This window comes from Phyllosticta capitalensis (assembly GCF_038381095.1).
Source record: "Phyllosticta capitalensis strain CBS 128856 chromosome Unknown BKA78scaffold_4, whole genome shotgun sequence".
Lineage (NCBI taxonomy): Eukaryota > Fungi > Ascomycota > Dothideomycetes > Botryosphaeriales > Phyllostictaceae > Phyllosticta > Phyllosticta capitalensis.
The window spans coordinates 1,037,688-1,057,403 of NW_027117442.1; the positions used below are offsets into that span (position 1 = coordinate 1,037,688).

Genomic DNA, 19,716 nt, shown 5'->3' on the forward strand with positions numbered 1-19,716 from the left:
AAACGAAGATGGAATCGACGACGATGCAAAAGTTCGCCTCCAAAAGTCCGGATATGATGCAAGTTGGAGCAAGGAATGACTGGTGGTCGAGTGTTGACGAGTTGCCGCCATCGACGCCAAGGAACACTGCGGGCTGCCACCTCCGATTCGCCGAGCTTCCAGCCCTGTCTTAGTCATTGCCGCTTTATCGCCCAAATCGCCCGACCACGCGGCCATGACTTCACCGGGAGCTTCCCCAGCTGCTCTAGGTACCCGCTGCGCATCATCCCCCACCACTTCACATCATACCGCTTCCGCGATCCAGCACCTGTACATCTTCAGGGAGCCTCGCATTGCTGGTGCCCCCTTCTCTCCACCCATTGTCTTCCGGTCCCTCCCTCACAATGGTCGAGTTCCACCCTCCGCACTGGTCCACTCAGAGGAACACGCTGACGCCTTGAACAGTCGCAATCACTCCGCCCATACCTCCAATGCGTCCGCTCCTCCCTCACTGCCGCCCTTTCGCTCTCCAACTTTGCTTCCCAAGCATCCGAAAGGCACAATGTCCCTGAAGTCGAAGCGCGAACCTCGCCCGAAGTCCTCCTGAACCCCTTGACGGTATCCCGCAACGAGAACGAGCGCGTCTTCATCGAGCCCAGTATCAACAGTGTCCGCATCAGCATCAAGATCAAGCAGGCGGACGAGATTGAGCACATCCTGGTCCACAAGTTTACTCGATTCTTGACGCAGCGGGCCGAGAACTTCTTCATTCTGCGGAGGAAGCCTATCAGCGTCAGTTCCGCCGCCCCTGGGATGATGCGATGTCGCTAATGGATGCGCAGGGCTATGACATTTCCTTCTTGATTACCAACTTCCACACGGAGGAGATGCTTAAGCATAAGCTGGTCGACTTTATCATCCAATTTATGGAGGAGGTGGACAAGGAGATTTCTGAGATGAAGCTGTTCCTGAACGCAAGAGCCCGTTTCGTGGCCGAGTCGTTCCTGACTCCCGTATGTGGAATGCGAGTTGTTGGTGTACGATGGCTAACAGCTCGTAGTTTGACTGAACGAGAAAATCACGACCATTTCTACAACTCTCTGACACGTCTACGATGTCTTGGCTGCAGCTCCGTCGAATGGGAGCTTTGGGTGGTCACGGGCCAGTTGGTTGCGCTGTACCCTTTAGCCGAGGACGACAAGAACGTCGAAGCTCAGCTAGCAAACTTCAGTTTCAAGATATGCTATTGTGGTATAGACTTTGTCGCCTCTGATCGCCCAAGCCAACTTTCAAGAAAAAGTACCTCCCGCGCATCAAACTTAATCTCGCTTGAATGATGCCTCAACCTTCGCAACTCCCAAGCAGGCACACTTGACCAATGCATTATCAATGATCAATAATTGTTGACGTTCAGCCAATTTTTCGCCACCGCCATATCGTGCAAGACAGCTGTACACCTTTATGACAAAATACAGATGTGCCGAAGAAATACGCAAATGCACGCTCCCGTAGACAACCCTGCTCTTACTTTGAAACACATCCGCCGGCACTGCTTTCCACAAAAAGACCGCCATACGATACGGCTTCCTTGATGTTCTTTGGCTGGAAGCCGGTCTTGGTGATGTCCTCCTTGCCAGAGACTCCGGTAGGCTTCTTGAGCATGCCCGTTTGGAATTGGCCACCGCCGGAATTGTCGTTGGTGAATGGACCAGCAGCCTTTTTCAAAACCGCAGAGCCTTTGGAGTAGTAGATGGTAAGAGTGCTGTTTCATCGTTAGCACGTGATGCGAATTTCGGCAATAATCTCGACTTACTTTCTCACATAGTCGATTGTCAAGGCAAAGTTTTGCCAGTTGTTGTTCTTGTCGTGGGGAACGTTCCAGAGCAGTTTGTTGTTGCGGTCGAGGAGCTGCCAGGTAGCCTTGTCCGTGCCGTTCGTTCCAATCCTCGTGCCAGTGTTGAAGTTGAACTGGTTGGCGCTAAAGTCGGCCGCCTCGTGCCAGACCATGAGGTACTCGTGGCTCAAGTTCAACGGCTTCGAAGGCTCCAACTTGATGCTCCAGTGGAACGTCACGATGCCCGAATCAGTAGTATCGTTGGCCGTGTCTTTCGCAAACTGCAGGCCGTAGCGGCGGAAGCCAACCTGGTTTTGGAAGATGGAGCGGTCGTCAATCGTGCCCTCGACAGGCTTGTAAAGAGGAACATCAAACTTGGATGGCGGGCACTCGGGAAACTCGAGGATTTGTGACCAAGGAACGTCTTTGGCGCGAACAAAGTCAGGGTTGAAGATGCCATTGGGGCGGTCGAATGCCTCGAGGGAAAAGTTTTTGGGGACGCGTCCGTCCAAGATAATGGGACAAGTGACCCGCGCCGAGGTCTGATATTGCTTGACGCGCTGCGTCTTCCGATCTCCTATGCGAACTGTGCCACCTGGACGGGGCGAACCGGCTTGCCGGGGAAAATGAGGGTATACATAGCGATGGGACGGAGGAGCCGCGAGTGACGAGCACGTCAGCGCTAGTGCAACGAGAACAACAAAAAACAGCATTTTGAAAGAGTGAATGATGGCAACCGTCGGCCAAGAGAGTGATTGCTTTGTGGACCAGCCTAGCTTTGCTGAAGATTCAACGCGTGGTAGAGGACAAGGTTTTTAAAAGAACGACCTGGACGACCGTTTTCGCACTGCCGGATAGCACAGGACCGACCAAGGCAAGACCTGGATGAGTCCAGCCTGGATGAGTCCAGGGAAATGGCGCTTGCTCAATTGGGAAGTATTCCACAGCCGGTACAACGCCATTCATCTCTCCAGCCAACCGCATTGGCCAACAGCTCTCTGCCAAGTGAATTGCTGGCCAGTGATACGCGTTCGTTTCGTTAGCGAGCAAAATAAGGTTATGGATGGAGCCCCGGGTTTTGGACCGGTTCTTGAAGCAGAGAGGGATCCTAGCGCCTCCTTTAATTTATGCGTAACAAATGTCAAGGAAGGACAAGAGCAAAGACTCCACTTAGAAGCTGTTGTTGACGAAACCAGTGAACGCCGTTTTCGTATGGCACTCATTCATGACTCTGATATTGAAGCCATGATTCCACTTTCTTCAGCTGGCCAAGATACTTCGTGACTTGAGACTTGCCGAGGGTAACTTGTAACTGTGGCGGTCTAGATTCCCCACTGAGACGTTGAGCGGGTATTTGTGACCGCACAGCAACCACCTCTGCTTAAACACGCTCCAATTGCCTCTGCCTGTTTAAGCACTTGTTTAGCCATAAAGCACACGGCTTGTCTCCCAGAAGAAGACTTCGGATGCTCAGACCATGACGATCGATCTTGAAGCCAAACTTGGGAGGCGGAAGCGCTCGGAAGGTTTACTTGCGCCCCACTCAAAGGGTCCAAGTGGCTGAGTGACGATACGTAGGCATTACTGACAAACTTCGCTGGCGTTCACTGGTGGAGAAACGTGATTCGGCTGGGCATCGCTGGAGCCAGACCACACCTGTCGTTGAAATTGCCCAGAACTCTACCACGATCCTGGACTCTTCTCGCAAAGTCCGGGAGGGGACAGCTCCCGCCCGGACCGTTGGCGCAACCAGGGATTGCGACAACTCCGTCGTTGATATTTATGCGAACGAATACGTCTACGGCGGTGTTGCTCCCGTTGTCCGAGGAGCGAGACTGGCATGATAGTCTTTCAAAGATCGTGCGGCCTCCCATTGGAGTCAATTGCGAAGTCTTCCACGCGCGGTCGTCGGCCCGGTGAGTGACGGGCAAGTCTTCGTCATCGTGGAAAAGGTCCAAGGCAGCCAGCATAGGCACAATGTCGCCGTCGTGTACACTGTTCAAAGTCCCGGTGAGCATTTAGACTTTGGTGACGTCAAAGTACTTACAAGCTAATGAAAAACGGTCCCGCTGTTGGCCCTTGAACCAGGAGATTTGCTGTGGCGTTCAGCCACAGCCAACCCATCAGCGGCCCGAAACGGTTCCCTGGGCCAGCCCGGTAGTAGTGGATAACATCCCGCGCGTACTCAAAGCTGCGCCATTCGTCCTTGGTGAACACATCACACCAGGCACTGCGGCCGCGGACAGTGGTCTCGAAACCACACATTTCTTGCATCGAGTAAATCTCTGCGTCATTGAATTCGATTCCAGGATTCTCCCTCAACAAGCGTTGGCGAACATGCTTGAGATAGGTGGCGCGATACTCTGCTAGCAAGCGCGCTCCCTTGTCGTGACCATTTACCGTGTCATTGATGTATGCAAGGCACGTATCTCCAGGCGTGAGAGTGTCGGCACCCAAGTCTGCGGTCTCTGGAATAATATGCAGTTGTGCATGCTCTTTCCAGTCCAAGCCAAAGAATCCCGCTGCAAAGTATCGCGCAGTGTCAATCACCCGCTCGGAGTCACCGGCCCAGAAGTTTGTCTTTTTGCCTGAAGACGCGGGCTCAAAAAGATGGCTGTAACGGGTGCGCAGTCTGACACCGGTGGTGAAGGCTCCCAGTGTCCCAGCAAAAGGTCCTGTGCTGGTGAGCTGCTCGAAATGCGCCGACGGTTCTGGTATCTGTGAGCTATTGGTCCCAAGACGGGCGTTGTGTGGTTGACCTGATGTGATGAACTTCCAGCTGTTGATGAATTCGAGATCACCTCTTAAGGTAATGTTTGCATCCGCGATGCGATTCAACATTTGAAGCATCCCTGTTGTTTCCCTGTGAGCATCATATCCGACATTTGCAAACGCCGACAAAAAGCAATAGAGCAACTCACTGGCACCTGCTTTGAATGTTGGATATCTCTCAGCGTGGCGCGACATCTGCAATTCCTCATGTCAGCCAAAAACCGCAGCTCAAAGGCTGTTACTGACCATATGCACCTGGTCAACAACACAGCCATCGGGGACTGCGATGCCGCCATGCACGACGCCATCAACCTTTTCTACCCAAGGCCCATTGCCACCAAGATGATACAGGATGTTCCAATCCTGGTTGATGTCACCACCGCCCTGTTTTGGGCGTTGAGTCTTGGAGCTGGCCGAGTCGGAGGCATTCCCACGGTAGATCCACCAAGTCTTCCAGCTCGAGGAGTAAGGATTCGACGAGTAATATCCAGAAAGAGGGGGGATGTTCGGGTCCTTGTTGGGAAATATGAAGGAAATAGCTTCAGGGCTTCGCGAAGCCAAAATTGCAACAAGTGCTACACAAACACACAGGGCAGTCGAGAGAATTGTGGTGTAGCTTGAAGACATCATGCCGAAGGTGTAGAATCAAAACGAGCGAGAGATTTCTTGAAGAAGACGGAAGAGGATGTTACGGATGAGCGATGAAGAAATGACAGAGCGAAGAAGTTCGAAGGCGTTGAAAAAGAATTGAGGCACGGCACAGGGAGAACGCCTGATTCTGTGAAATGTCTTGCGTGAGCAGCAGTAGTCGTGGCCTTTGCCACTTCCTAGCTTGGAATCATCGTGGCCGTCAGTGGTCGCTTGACAGTTGACGCGTGAACAAGCGCGTCACATCGTTGGTGATGCCCAGGCGGTTGTGCCTGACGACTTGGAAGTGTGAGCACAGCCGCTTTGGCTTTCATGTGGCTGGTGCAAAATCGGGGCCGACTGAAATCCGGGGTACGAGGCTTGCCAGCAAAAGTCGTGGCACACGTAGCTACGACTGCTCCCTGTAACTCAACGCAAAGGACTTGGTAAATTCTAATGTCAAGTGTGAAAGGCGCTTGAATGCTCCCTGTATATATACCCTTCAAGAAAGAAACTTTCTACTGCTCGACGGCCGCTTCTACTTTTTTTCTTTCTCGTGGTCAAGCTCCTCTGTGTGCCATGACTTTTGCTACCAGGTCTCGGTAGGTGGCAGTGCCCCGACCGAGAAGGAATCCCGTCTTTGACCTTCCTACACCTTTTCATCACACCGCGTCACCATTTCATCGTCAGCCGTTGGACTTAATGAGAGTCCCTTTCCAGTTCCTGGACCCGCTTTTGAACAGCCACCCCGCGCAATCCACAAGATATCGAGGCTGCCAGCAGAGCAGGTGACGAGAGAAAGGTCGACTCCTAGGTTTGGTGTCAAAGTCGCCCGGTACATGCCCAGGGAGTACTCAAATCACTAAGTCTCAGTCAAGACAAGTAGGTTCAAGGAGCATTCAAACACCTTGCTGCCCAAAGACTCAGAAATTTAGGCTCCCAGAAGGAGAACCACAAGGAACATTCAAGCAACTGTGCCCTGCCTTGGAGTTGACATTCTTTTGCGACCCCCCGTGTAAGATCTCTAGCAGATTAGCAGGATGCGTGCTTCCTGAGTCTGTCATAGTGGCTTAGCCTTCCAAGAATCAGGCTCCGATGGTGCAGAAAGACGTGGCAGACAAAATGCTGAAAGTGGCAGCACGTGGAGCGCTCCCACCGATAGGCTTGTACCTAAGGCAAGCAAAAATCGTGGCACACTCAAGAGACAGAGCAACGCTGAAAATTTCTATTCCGAAAGAACGTGCGTCTAGGGAGCAGTGAAGCTCCTTAAACAACAAGGCTTAGGAATTTCAAGTCAGGGTGTTGAGTCACATGGAGCCTTCAAACTCCTCCAACGCAGAGGGAAGTCGTCATTGGACCACGATTGAAGAACCCAGCAGCCCACGAGTGGGGCGCAACGCAGCCTCGACGCCTTCTCCGATCCTCGCCGGGCTCTCAAGCCCGCGTCACTTACTCATTGCCCGCTGCGACTCTCAGAAAATCTTTCTCATTCTGATGCGCCGTGGCATCTAGTCTTTTCTGTGTCGTATCTCAATTTTCTGGAGCGGCAAAGCCTCCAGTGCTTGGAAGCAATCCCTTCATGAGGCTTCCATAGCCCTGCAAGGTGCCGACGGCGCCAAAACGTGAACACTGAAGTTGGAGAGTCGTGGAGCATCCAAGTGCGCCAGCTCATGCTGAAGCTCGCCAGCGATGTGACAAGTGGTATTCAGACCCTGTCCGGCTGCGAGGAAGGAGCATCCAAGGCGGAATTTCCAAGGCGATTATGCTCTTCAAATTCAGCCTCCTATCAATATCGCAGATCCACTTCCAAGGTTGGTCGCAGGCTGTGTGGAAAGAGCGCCTGCATCACCTCCGCTTACTGCGTTGTCTGCAAGCCTCTAGCTGCTCAGCCATGGGGCCCCACAGTCGAGCTGTCAGCGCAGCCTGGTCAAAAGCTGAGGACAGAATATCCTCGCAGGCCTTTTCAGTCCTCATGTCATTCTGCTGTCTTGTGCTGTTTCAGCCCACTCCCGCACCCTTTTGTCACCATGTCTGGTGCAGAATTCATCGCCGTCATTGGAATCGGCGCATCGATAGTCCAACTTTCAGAGGCTTGTCACAAAATCCTTGTTCGCATTCGGCAATATCGTGACCACAGCGCTTTCCTGGAGCTCGATACGCAGATTCGCCTTTTTTCCAAGCATGTCGGAGCTCTCCAAGATCCAAGAGCCCAAACTGGGCTAGACTCTGACTTAACCGCTGATTTTATCGACTTGCTCGGAGTTTGCAGGAGGAAGATTCAAGAGTTGGAAACGCTTATCGAGTGCCAGATACCGCAAACTGATTCGAACAGCTTCAAGCGAGTCTCGTCGGCCATTCGTTCCCTCCTGAAAGATAGACGATTGAAGGGAATACTCGACGACTTGGCCAATTTTCAGAGGATCATGACACTCCATCTGGCGCGAGCGACATGGAACAATCAAAGGGACATACTCCAGCTCCTGGCGGTCATTGAAAGGACCGCAAGTTCTCGCTCCAACACAGCACCATCCCCGGATCAGCCTGCCTGCAACACTTCTGTCCCTAGACAAGGTGTGGCAAAGGTCCTCGATCACTCCCTGGCTCGTCGTAGACAGTCTCGGCAATCTCTTTGTGCGCTGGGAACTTGTGGTTGCCCCTGCCATAGCAACAAAACTCGGATGGGGATTCTAGGCTTCGCAGGCCCGTCTTCTCACATGTTCCAGTGCTGTTGCACTCAGTCCCAAATTTCCATCGACCTATCCGGACTACGAAGACTCGTACAATTCAACATGGCTTTCTCATGGCATAACAGCCTTAGCGTCAGCTTCTCGCTAAAGTACAAACGCTTTGTAACATATGCAAACCCAGGATTGAGTCTATTGAACTCTAGTCGATTTGTAAATGCGGGCTCTCCAGATTATGATGCAACAAAGACTTTCTCAGATTTTATGAGACTTTGTCGTTCAGGCCATGCGGATCTAGACGATGCTGCTTTGATTGACTGTGGAGCTTTCCAAGGATGGAAGTTCTATGGAGGATACCTCGAAGTAAGTATCCCCACCTAACTTAATGCTGTTAGTCAATAACCAGGTAGGCCGCCTTGGATATTTTCTGCCAAAGAACCGACAGGAAAGCACAAATCTTAGCCCTTGAAATGGCCACTCTGCTAGTAAAACAAGGGGTTGCATGGAAAACTGCCAGGTGAATCTCGCTCCTCGTCTCAGGATTGATATCTGACAACAACACTGACTCATTTGTTTGGACCAATTGACGTGCTGAATGTCATGATGGCCCACAGTGAAACCGAAGATTCAAGATCGGGACTGAGGGCTTTCCTTCGCCAGGCACCATCATTTGATATTGAAGTGGGCCAGTTGAGTGGTGCATCAGAGAGCCTCGCTCACCATTGGCCGAAGTGGAAATCGGAAAGTGATCAAGAATCATGGGACCCTTTCTATTTGAAGACTGTCGAGGGTCTCCTGGATTGCGAGAGTGGTAAGACTCAAAGATGTCCAGCTCGTCTCAAATATTTGATTGAATGGCTAAAATCTGTCAGTTGTCGGTTGCCTACCACCGCTTCATCTGGCCGTAATCAAAAGCCATTTCGATGAAGCTGTTAAACTCATCGATGACTCGGATCAGAAGTCGCTCCAGACGACTGATGTATGGGGCCATTCTGTGGTCCATCTGGCCGTCCGCAATTCCGCAATCCTGAAGCACCTCGCAACAAAGATTTCCAGAGCGGACCTCGAACGCGAAGACTTCTTTGGGAATACGCCACTAATGTATGCGGCTGGATATGGACAAACATCTTCCATTGATTTGCTTCTTCGACATGGAGCAGACCCTTTTCGAGCCAATCTACCCGCGCGTCGCCCCCATATTTCTCTAAAGGAGGAAGGTTCAAAAGATCCTACCTTTGATTCCTGGACTTTTGCAGTCTTGAGTGGGAGCATTGAAACATTTAATCAATTGCTGGATTGGTACACCTTGCGTGCCTCGTATGGACAGGTACGGGGAGTGATCAATCGCTCTCTTGAAGACTATCTAGCAAAGGACTTCAGGTTCAGGAGCTGTGTTCCTCGCCAGATCGACTTGGCAATGCTCCGCTTTCTGGTGAAGATCGGAGCCGAAGTGGGCCAGGCGGAAGACAGGAGCGACACTCTTCTCCACAAAATTGTCTTACCAGAAGAAGCTCTCATCCTTTTGGATGGGACCGGATACTCCATCAATCATCAGAATAACTTCCATTGTACGCCGTTCATCGTCCTGGCCTTGACGCGGGTCACGAATGCATCAAGCATGCTGCAAGCAATCCGAAAAATCTGTGCCAAAGGTGCATCGATTGGATCAACAGACAGCCGTGGAAAGACTGCTATTCACCAAATTTTGGGCCAGCTCCGCTGGTCTTTGGACCTCACTCCAACTAAGGATGTTGTGTGGCCAAATCTGACATTTTCAAACCCTGTCGTCGCAAAATCATCCATTTTGGCAGTCGCACTGATGGTACAGTTGGGTGGAGGCTTTCCACAGGGTGACTCGTGCACCTGTCACTGTTGTGCTGATGGATGCTCTCTCTTTCGACATTTCCTTTTCCGCCAAAGCCCCACTGAAGAGTTTCGTCAATTTGCGGACAGCGACACACTTCGAGATTGTCTTCGGCACGCAGAAGAGGCCCATGCGTTGCCGTGGTTAATCGAATTATTTTTGCTCTTGAAGCAGCTTGGTCAGGTTGCCAGTGGGCATGAGATTGCGAGGATGATTTTTCGGATATGGGCCTTCGAGATACTGGAAATGACGCACACTTGTTGCTGCGATAACTTCGCAGGTTCCAAGGTCGTCCAAAACCGAGCCGGTAGCGCGGGGGATTCAAGCATTTGCGTTTCATCGGCGAGGTACCGATTTTCCCGATCTTCGGCAAAGGTTGACGATGCTGCTTTCAGCGCAGACATGAGGGAAATAGAAGAGGAGGAGCATGAACTAGCCATGGAGCTGGAGCGGAAGTGCAAAGACTTCGCTCAGAGTATCATACAAGACCCAGAAGATGTTTGGATCGCGCTTCTCGCTCAAAGAGTACTCAAGGGAGAAGAAATTGCAAAGTCTGCCTTCCAGAAGGCACCGCCCGTACCTTGGGATCTTGCCGAACAAATGGAAAAACTCAAGGTATTACTGAACATGTTTCAATTTAGAATAAAAGCTAACAGAAACTAGAAACAGAAAGACGTCGTGGTTGTATCGGTATGCTCCATCATGTCGGGCTTTTCGAATAACCCCGAAAATAAATCATGGTTGAAGCTCACGAATTTCTAGGAAACTCATCCCTGGTGGATCACATATGCGTACAGCTCCTCAGCACACCAATGCACATTTGCCCGTCTAGAGAGTTTTCAGCCAAAATCTCAAGATTACCTCTCCCCTTTCCGGGTAGAGACCATGGTTGAGTCCTACATGGAGACATGTGGCGACGATTATGATGGTCTTGCAGAACTACTTCCGGAAGCTCAAAGTCGAAAGCAGTTGTCACATGAGAGGAAGGACCTCGTAGGCAAGCTTTGCAAAGAGGTCCAAAGACTCAGAAACACAGCACCAAATGAACGCAAGTGGGCGGACATTTTCGATGCAATGGGGCCACAGACGGATTCTCCAACCACACCAGAGGAACCGGGGGGTTTCTCGGCCCCCTTTTATCCCTATTGCATATATCTGTATCCATAGTTATGTCTATATGGGCTATTTTCAGGGACTTTCAGAGCAATGGATTTCACAACAAGCTATGATTTGGAGACGATTTCGACAGCAGATTGCGACGCCGCCGCCTGTCGGGACTACCACATCTTCAAATATTTTCTCGTCGCCGTCTTGGTAGTCCTGCAAGTATTGCTGTGCGTCGGGCTTGACTGTGGCCATTCGCAACCATCGAAGTTGAGTCCTGGACGGTGTCTGCTGGAGAGCTCTGGCTGGTGGTACTTGGGAACTATCGTCATCGAAGACTTGGTAGACCTCTTAATGGCATTGGCCGCAGAAGGCTGCAGAAGGCCTTGTCCAGCTACAGTGGTTTCAGGCGACTTTTCGGCGGATCCGGCTGAGGAGACTTTTCCACTCCCAGCCCCCACACTTGGTGTTGGTATTGTGCAAATATGCGTGGTTCCCTTTTTCCTGGAGCAGAAGGAGTACGCGTCTTGTTCCAACACCAAATACTAGAACACCAGTCTTTTGCTTGAATGCCCAAGTTTTCTTTAAGGTGCACGAATGCTCCCTGTGCATCTGCATTGTAACTTAGATACCGCATTTTTTGCGCTGGACAAGGTACCCGGGACACGACGCCCGGGAGAAGACGCCCAATACAAGACAACGGGGTCAAAACGACTGGACAACGCATTGGAACCTCGACCAGCTCCCAGCCAGCTTTGCACGCTTCTGCATGCTTCCTGTACCCCCAGTCCAGGTTTTCGATCACGTAACTTCGCTCCACCATCGCGCTGAAACTGTATGTTCCCTTCTATCGTTTTATTTGCGTGCTACGAATATTGCTATCAAATTCTCAACTTACATGTTCAATTTATTGGAATTTGAAAAGTGTCACCTTTACAAGAATGTAACTTCACAATGAGACAAAGTATTGGAGCCGCAAATGGTTCATGTATATTGCTAGCTACATCTTATTCCCTGGTGCTCATCCCACCAAGACGAGGCTTTGAATTGCTCGGGTTTGCGTGGAGTTGTGCTTAATTCTCAGTCGCACGTTGTCTCCTTTGCTGTAGCCTTTCCCGCTTTTGCCTGTTGCGCCTCATGTCCTTGACCCATTCAGGATTGCTGTCGCGAAATTCGTCGATTCGCGCTTGCGTTACGTCGTGCAAATATGGACAATTTGGCACAACGCATTGCAGTGGTCTGCAGTTGTACCAAAAGCAACATTTTGCGATTTTTTTGTAGTAACAATGCTTCCAAAGATTGGGAAGCATGGGGTCCGTGATTTTTGGACCACCCAGCAGTCTTTCATGGTGTTGCTGTTGGAGCCGCCACTCAATTTCATCGACCATTTGGTCGTAGTCTTCTTGCGTGATAAAGGCACCGCCTAAATAATTGTATTGTAAGCAAAACAAATCATCTCATTGAGCCTCCTAGGAGCCACACTTACTTGGCATTTCCCGCAAGTGCTCTTGCGGCTGACCATTGCCTTGATCCAAGAGCAATTCCCGGCAGGGACTTGCGTGCTCGGACTCGGCGTCCGACGACTGGAGCTCAGGCTCCGATTGCTCGTCGTCTTGCTCGGGAGCAGGCTCCGACTGCTCACCACCATCGACGGTGAGCCTGTTCAAGAGTTTGCGGAGGCCCGAGATGTCGGCACGGCTCTCGACCAGGCGACGGGTGGGCAATTGCTGCCGCGGCTCTGGGGCGGGCGAAGCTACAATCACAGTCAGGAAAAAACCTCTTGAACACAAAGCTGCCGGAAAGCGTACCTGATGGCTCAGCGAAGCTACTTTGCTGGAGCCCTGTGAGCACTGGGCTGGGCGCTACAAACATCAATGTTAGCAATCAATCACATGAAGAGGTAAGTAGTCGTACCTTTTTGAGCTTGAGCCTCGGCATGCTCTGCCCGCAACAGTTCTTGCCATTGCTGCCGCGTCATCTTAAGTTGGTCCGACGACGCGGCCGCGTCGGTGGCGGGATGCTGCGGCTGGAAAGGTGCCGCGGGAGTGGTAGATTGCCGGGGCGAAGGCGCCGGAGGAGTGAATATATGCTGCGGCTGGAAAGGCGCCGCGGTGGTGGTGGGTTGCTGGGGCGTAGCCGCCGGAGGAGTCAATATGTGCTGCGGCTGCGAAGGTGCCGGGAGGTACATGGGTTGCTGGGACTGGAAGGCCGGAGGAGCACCCTGGTACACCACCGTGTACGTTTGCTGCGCGGGCTGGGCGGGCTGCGCGAGCTGCTGGATTTGCTGGGCAAAGGTTGGGTAAGCACCTTGCTGCCAGGTTCCTAGAGAATTGTGTTAGTTGATTCAGTCATTGAAAACTCGGACATGGGCATGACTTACCGGTGGGAGGTTGAGGTTGCGTGGGCGCCGGCGTGCCATACGGCTGCGGCGCACCTGAAATTCGCGTCAGATCACAAAAACGGTGAGCGGAAACTTGAGAAAATTGACTTACCTTGGGTTTGCTGGGCGTAGGCAGGCTGCGCCTGGCCGTCGCCTTGCGTGATGTCTGTTTTGTTGTTAGTGACGCTCAATGGTGTTGACCCAAAGGGCACTCACAGAGTGGTTGGCCGAAGGGCGGCCAGTTGCCCTGGGGATGCGACATGATGGCTTGAGTGTCTGATGGGAGACGTCAGTAAGAAGTCGAATGCAAAATTTGAAGCCTTTGAAGCTCACCGCTGGGCGTAGGAAAAGTGTGTAGTGGAGATGGTTTGGTGTGTGCGGGCGACGCGGATTATCTTCACGACGCGGCCGCCGAGGCGCCTTCCCTCTGCGAACCACCACGCAAAGCACCCGCTGCAGTTGCCCGACAAGTTTGGCGTGTTCCCACTGCGTGCTTCAGTGTTCTTCGACCAACATGAACCATCCCGGTCAACCTCACTCAACACCTGAAAATGGTGCCCCCCTTCCATGACATAACCTCCCATTCTCCTCCATCACTGAATCTTGGCTACTTCTCTCTCCAATTCCACCAAGTATTTCTGCAAATCCTAGTCCACAGCTACGCCTACTCCCTGAATCCACCCTCAAGGGGATTCGCATGCGTCTGATTGCTCCTTGACGTTACCACGAGAATTAGACACTTCATCATCCAAGTCAATAGCTACCCATTCACAGATTTGGGTGCCACTGCTCACGATCCATTCTTGAGGCTTACACATACTTGCAGGCGCCTGTTCTGCACAGCCACACGCGTTGCCCAACTCTCTCCGATGCATCGACAACACCACGTTCTACTCATCCGAAACCGATCCATCGCATTCTCGAGACACCACAGAAGGGCTACCATGCACTTTCTAAACCAAAGGAGCAGCTCAATTGCAGGCGCAATCCGCGACGCGCTCTCCGCAACTTCAGCTCCAACCGCTGGACAAGATGCTGCCTGCGGGCCCGGAAAGCGAATTTATAGCGACATATAAATGAAGAGCGTTCAATTTGGAAGCTGGTATTAAGAAGTCGGTCCTTGAGATAACGTGCTGACGGTCATAGCGACGAGCAGGACGAAACCCCATGGTGAAAAGGCCCCTTAAGATGGCGAGAGGACCGCATTTTAAAGCGCTGTAACTACAAGCAAATCGCGGATCATGGACAAGGCAATCATTCGGTATGCCGGGAAACACCTCCATGTTTCCCGTTGGCGTTGAAATCGCGAGGCTTTGACGTGGTGGCAGCCATGGCACACAGCACTACGACTCCTCCCTGTGATTCCCCAAAAGAACTTGTTTACCTCACGTCCCATCCGCCCAAGTGGCTCAATCACTCCCAGAGTATACGCTTTCCGACATGGAAATATTTCAGGTTTGTATCGATCGATCTCGGGTGTGCCGCGGCTTTTAATAGCAAACCTCGGTGTGTGGTCCTCCCTGTCGACGATTGACTTTGCCTTCTAACCAAATATGGCAGTTTTAGGCCCTTGCACCCAAACTTCCGACGACACCGCATACCCGCTACCCTCAATTTTCCCGCTATTTCTACACGTCGTCTCTACAGCCAGTTTCGCGCACAACGAGGGCCCAACGTTGCGCTGCTCGTTCTCCATGCCGCCGCAATCACGGTCGCGCTTCGCCGATCGCCAGGATAGAAGAGCTTGATAATCTGCGCAGTGGAAGAGTGGCCAATATGGTCGCCTGGGATTCTTCTTGGGTATTTCTTGTCCAAATGAGGGAAAGTTTATGGCAAGAAATTGGTTTCAGTTGAGAGATTTTGATTCCGTTCTCCAAAGCGATTGACGGATCATTCAAGGGATCACACCGCTTGCTTGCTTGCTTGCTTACTTGGTGAAAGAGGAAGCTGCGCCTTCTGCTGCTGACCTGATCCTCTCATGCTCGTCCCACCCAAGGATAAATGTGCTTCCAAGTCCTTTGTGTGTCCTGCATGACCCCTGTAGCGTTTTCTGTCTCGGTAGAGCGTTGCAATTCTCCAGCCCTGCGCGGCGGACGGACGCACATGTCAGAAAAAGCCCAAAGACTCGTGTTACCCTTTTGCTCAATGACCTTGGCCAGTGGGCTCCTTGATTTCGGCCTGTCGTTCCCCCAAAGCTTATCTCCTTGCAACGAGCTACATATTGTTTGAATCCTATGTATGGACACGAATGCATTCTCGACGTCTTTGTAGGCGTTGGCATGCTGAGTAGAAGTGTGAGGATAGGATATTTCGTTTCATCTCTGGAAGGAAGCATGACTTGGACTGCAAATGGTGCATTTCCTGGATTCGAAAGTATTTCCGACATTTCACGTCAAGATTAGGCCATGCAAAGATTCAAGGCTCGTGAAAATGTTTCAATTCATTGCTACGCTAAACCCTTGTCCATTCTCTGCACAAAACCCACGATGGAGTTGGTTTTGTTGTTGTCGTTGTGTTGTTGTCGTTGTGTTGTTGTTGTGAGCGAGGAAGGGGGAAGTTGTTGTGAATGAAGCAGAGGGAGGTTGTTGTTGTTGTTGTTGTTGTTGTTGTTGTTGTTGTTGTTGTTGTTGTTGTTGTTGTTGTTGTTCAGGAAGTCCGCCCCTCGACTCCACTCTTGTATGCTCTCAACTCCCTCACCTCGTCAAGGAGTTTTCTGGTCTCGATGCCTAAGCCATCGACGAACTCGCTTTCCTCATCGTACAGTTGTGCCAACTCGTTGTTTGATTGGTCGAGTTTGTTGTAATCTTCCTCGAGTTGTTCTTTTTCCTCGACCAGTTGGTCGATTCGTTGTTGTTGTTGTTGAGTTGTTTCGCGGAGTTGTGTATTCTCGCGTGACAGAGTTGTAGAGACGGTATCTGCCCATTCACTTACACTGGAGGCATGAGCTTCCGCCTTCAGGGCGCGTTGTTCTTGTTCTCGGCCCCAAGCCTCCGCCCGATGCCAATTGTCGTTTGCTGTTGCCAGCTGTTGTTGCAGACCCAACACTTGTTCTCGCAACCGCTTGTTTTGCTCCGAGATCGTCAAGGTGGTGGGCATCCCGTGAGCGAGAACAAGTTGTTGTTGTTGTTGTTGCTGCTGTTGTTGTTTTGGATGACTATGCTCTTGTAGGGAAGGCTGAGCATTGCCTTTGCGGTTGTGGAAAGGCAAGGATTTGTTGTTGCATGGCTGACCAATGTGGCCGTTTGTGCCGCAGTGTTGGCACTTTCGTCGACAAGGGATGTCGTTGTGGAATTTGGCACCGCAGCGCCAGCAAAGCTCCTTGACGCTACGCGAAGCCAGCAGTGAGTAAAGTGTGTCTTTGACTGGGCGAAACGTCTCAAGACTTACTTTCCGTCGTTGTTGTTGTTTCTCTTTTGACCAGGGTCACCTCCTGCGCCTGATGAGGCAGTTGTTGGTGAAGTCATGTTGTGTAGTGTTGAGGAAGGGTGGATGAGGGTTGTATTGATGAGATGATGCAGAGCTGAGCGAGCCGAAGAAGTTGACGAATTTCGTCAGGCGACGTCTCAAGGTTTTGGCTTGGTGGTTGCGCGAGAAAGAAGGAAGCCGCGTTGGTAGCCTCTGTCGCGGCAGCAGCAGCAGGCGCGAGGCTTCCGTGGAAGCCAAAGTCATCGCACCTCCCAACAGCACCACTCGCGGCATTCGCACCACACTTGGCCACAAGAGAAATGCCAACTCTCAAGGCAGAGCAGAGGTGTTTGAATGCTTCCCGTAGCTACCTTCCAATGAGCTCAGATGCTCAAGTCTCTCGGAAATGAGGCGCTTGAATGCTCCCTCTACACACGCATCAGCCTCGAGTAATTTGGTGTGCGGCGTGGTCGGTCATGGAGTCCTCAGGAGCTTTCAAATGCACACAGACCTCGAGGCAAGAATCAAGGGAGCAGTCGGAGTCGCAGCCGTCTGTGCCACGGTTTTGCTCCCAGGCCTTGGTGGCCGTCATCCTTCAAATCAACGTACAAACGAGTCTTGAGGCAACTACAGGGAGGCATCAGCAGCAGTAAAAGCACACGCCGTGGCAGTCAGGCATCAGAGCTTGTTCTTTTCAAAGGAAGGTGCGCGGAAAAAGGCATACGTATACTGAGAGGCTCACAACAGGTACAACATCAAATCTGTCGTGGTGCAGTGGTAGCATACTGAATCTCACAAGCAAGCCACCGCGCAACAAGTTGACACCGAGTTGACACCGCAAGGGGTGAGGTGACAGAGACCCAGAGTTCGAAACCTGGCGACAGAATATCTTTTTTTGCCTTTTGTGTCCCCTTTTTGTTCACGTCGTTGCTCATTCAATTTTCCGCGGACCGACGGGGTAAGAGGAAAGCGTGAGGGGGTAAGCGACAGACGTCAGCACTCCTACACCACCTTTCACATCGCCGTACGGTTGTGGAGGTAGCCGGCCAGTATCAGCTGCGACATGGCATCCAGCATGCCGAAGGTCTCAGCTCCTTGAAGTTTTCTACCCACGCTGTAGGTAATAGACACAGGACATCCGATGGCAGAAACTGACGAGTATCCATAAGCTAGCGCGGCTCTACACAAAATTTTTCTTCAACACACCTACCAATCATCATTCCTCGGCGAGCAGCAGACATGAAATCCAACACACGAGACTCGACCCGAAGAATCCTACCAATGGAAAGATTTTACATCGGGAAACCAAAGCCGGGCAGCCACGACCGCTGCATCTGAAGTGGTTGATACTGCAGGGGATTGATACCATACGGCATGGAAAGAGGCATGGACATCATTGGGAACGACGGGTCCAAGTTGCCGGGCCGCATCTTGTCCGCCTCTGGGTCGTCCGAGCTGTTTGACATCATGCGTTTCTGCATTTCCGCCATCATCTCCATTTGCCGCAGCAGGAGCTGGTTGTCGAGGCCACCCGGCCGTCTTTCTCCCTCCATGTCAGCTCGCAGCTGAGACGTAGCGTCAGAGTTGCTCGACAGCCTCTTGTCCGACTCTGCCGTCTCGAGCTGGCGCAGCGAAGACATGTTGTCAAAGCCAGCCGACCGCATCTTCTCCAACTCCGCCATTTGCATCTGCAGTTGCTGCTGCATCCAAAACGAAGGGTCGAAGCCGCCGGTCGCCGGGCGTGTCTTTTCCATTTCCATCATTTCGACCTGCCGCCGGAGTAGCTCTCTGTCACGAAGGAGGGTCAGATTCTGGGAGAAGAGCTTTTCGTTCCGATCACGCAGGTCGTATGCGGCCGATGAACGCTCTTCGTCTCGGTGGTAAGCCGCATGTCTGTCCGCACTCGACCTGTAAGGAGCTTCTCGGCTCCGATGGTGATGATCCAGCGAAGACATTCGGTCGCGTCCAAAGTCAACAGGAGTCAGACGGTTGGCTCGGTCCCGACCGTCACGAGCAGCACCGCTTATTCTTTTGTCCGCAAACAAGTCTCCGCGTTCGTACACAGAGTCCCTCCTACTCGCAGTCGACCTGCTGCCATGGTCTTTTGTTTCACGGTGAGCGCCCTCTTTCGGTTTTGCACCAATCAGAGCAGGTTTGGCGGCTTGCTTGCTTCCCTTTCCGAGCGAGAAGCCTTTCCATGGCTCATCGGGTCCCGTGCCCTTTGCACCTTCATCGTGTCTCGTCTCGACGAGCGTGGGCTTGATCGCCTTCTTCTCTTGATCATCTTTCCCCTTGCTGCTATTGCTGTGGCTGTGGTGGTGATTTTGGCCATGGCTGCTGGTGCCGCTGCTGCTAGAGACTCTGCTCCTCCTCTGGTCAGGATTCTTCGGGCATCGGCTGCCAATGTGTGAGCTCGTCCCGCAGAGTCGACAAATTCGAGTGCACTGCTGGGCAATGGCAGTGTGGCGCTTCCCACCACAACGAGGACAATCGGTTCGCCATCTGGACAGCAACTATCAATGTCCGTCACTGGCTGTTCAGACAGGGTAAGTCGACTTACATATCCAGATTGGGCCAATTTTTAGGCCCACTGGGAATCACCGACTTGGGTGCTGGACCCTCGGTGTGAGTCTTGAGCGAGGCGGTCTGGCGGGCCTTCCATTTCTTCTGGACGTCGTGGTGGTTGTAGTCTGCGCCATCTTTCCCACCATTGTCCTTCAACCTCCGAGGGTCTCTGTCCTCGGGAGTCGAAGGCGTGCGTCGCATCGATTCTCCCCTCACGTAGTCGCCCCTCCTCCAGCTGTCTTCGTCGACTTCATCACGCGACGACGGCGTCGCCTTGCCGGATCGGGATCGAGACGAGCTCGACGGCCTGTACGAATCAATCTCCCTCGCGGTAACCATGTTGTAATCGAAAAGCACTGTCGAAAATATCAAAAGCTGGCACAGGAAAGATTTGGACGTCGTAGCATCTCAACAATTGCAAAGTTTGCGTCACCTCGGCTCCGTCGACGCGGTGTAACAGAGTTTGGAGGTGAGGGGGAGTCGGACGCGTCTCTAACGCTTG

The 19,716-nt window shown here is 52.1% G+C and overlaps 7 protein-coding genes and 1 pseudogene across 8 annotated transcripts; 3 read left to right on the forward strand and 5 right to left on the reverse strand.

Annotated features, from left to right (window-relative positions):
• The first annotated feature begins 185 nt into the window (after positions 1–185).
• BKA78DRAFT_311274 (actin-related protein-like protein 2/3 complex subunit 4) lies at positions 186–1,225 on the forward strand. The gene is made up of 4 exons (XM_066888195.1): positions 186–386; positions 445–771; positions 822–992; positions 1,040–1,225. The coding sequence occupies exons 1-4, from the start codon at positions 384–386 to the stop codon at positions 1,046–1,048; spliced, it is 510 nt and encodes a 169-aa protein (XP_066745300.1). The 5' UTR covers positions 186–383; the 3' UTR covers positions 1,049–1,225.
• A 278-nt stretch (positions 1,226–1,503) lies between these two features.
• BKA78DRAFT_249297 (uncharacterized protein) lies at positions 1,504–2,526 on the reverse strand (the record flags this gene model as incomplete). The annotated part of the gene is made up of 2 exons (XM_066884460.1): positions 1,504–1,741; positions 1,793–2,526. The coding sequence occupies 2 exons, from the start codon at positions 2,524–2,526 to the stop codon at positions 1,504–1,506; spliced, it is 972 nt and encodes a 323-aa protein (XP_066745301.1).
• An 891-nt stretch (positions 2,527–3,417) lies between these two features.
• Positions 3,418–5,212, reverse strand: BKA78DRAFT_330927 (histidine phosphatase superfamily; the record flags this gene model as incomplete). Its single annotated transcript, XM_066889833.1, has 4 exons — positions 3,418–3,808; positions 3,861–4,665; positions 4,735–4,780; positions 4,832–5,212. The coding sequence occupies 4 exons, from the start codon at positions 5,210–5,212 to the stop codon at positions 3,418–3,420; spliced, it is 1,623 nt and encodes a 540-aa protein (XP_066745302.1).
• A 2,027-nt stretch (positions 5,213–7,239) lies between these two features.
• BKA78DRAFT_294556 (uncharacterized protein) lies at positions 7,240–8,277 on the forward strand (the record flags this gene model as incomplete). The annotated part of the gene is made up of 1 exon (XM_066886370.1): positions 7,240–8,277. The coding sequence occupies one exon, from the start codon at positions 7,240–7,242 to the stop codon at positions 8,275–8,277; it is 1,038 nt and encodes a 345-aa protein (XP_066745303.1).
• A 3,587-nt stretch (positions 8,278–11,864) lies between these two features.
• BKA78DRAFT_368302 (uncharacterized protein) lies at positions 11,865–13,506 on the reverse strand (the record flags this gene model as incomplete). Its single annotated transcript, XM_066892631.1, has 7 exons — positions 11,865–12,287; positions 12,351–12,617; positions 12,673–12,726; positions 12,779–13,186; positions 13,245–13,298; positions 13,357–13,410; positions 13,461–13,506. 7 exons carry the CDS (start codon positions 13,504–13,506, stop codon positions 11,938–11,940), a joined length of 1,233 nt encoding a protein of 410 aa, XP_066745304.1. The 3' UTR covers positions 11,865–11,937.
• Positions 13,507–15,827: 2,321 nt separating this feature from the next.
• On the reverse strand, positions 15,828–16,439 carry BKA78DRAFT_311283 (uncharacterized protein). Its single transcript, XM_066888196.1, has one exon. The coding sequence runs from the start codon at positions 16,338–16,340 to the stop codon at positions 15,891–15,893; it is 450 nt and encodes a 149-aa protein (XP_066745305.1). The 5' UTR covers positions 16,341–16,439; the 3' UTR covers positions 15,828–15,890.
• A 970-nt stretch (positions 16,440–17,409) lies between these two features.
• Positions 17,410–17,535, forward strand: BKA78DRAFT_t76 (annotated as a pseudogene). The gene has a single exon. The product of its transcript is annotated as a tRNA-OTHER (tRNA).
• A 37-nt stretch (positions 17,536–17,572) lies between these two features.
• BKA78DRAFT_311285 (uncharacterized protein) lies at positions 17,573–19,609 on the reverse strand. Its single transcript, XM_066888197.1, has 2 exons — positions 19,210–19,609; positions 17,573–19,151 (listed from the first exon to the last, which is right to left on the reverse strand). Exons 1-2 carry the CDS (start codon positions 19,551–19,553, stop codon positions 17,942–17,944), a joined length of 1,554 nt encoding a protein of 517 aa, XP_066745306.1. The 5' UTR covers positions 19,554–19,609; the 3' UTR covers positions 17,573–17,941.
• Positions 19,610–19,716: the final 107 nt, after the last annotated feature.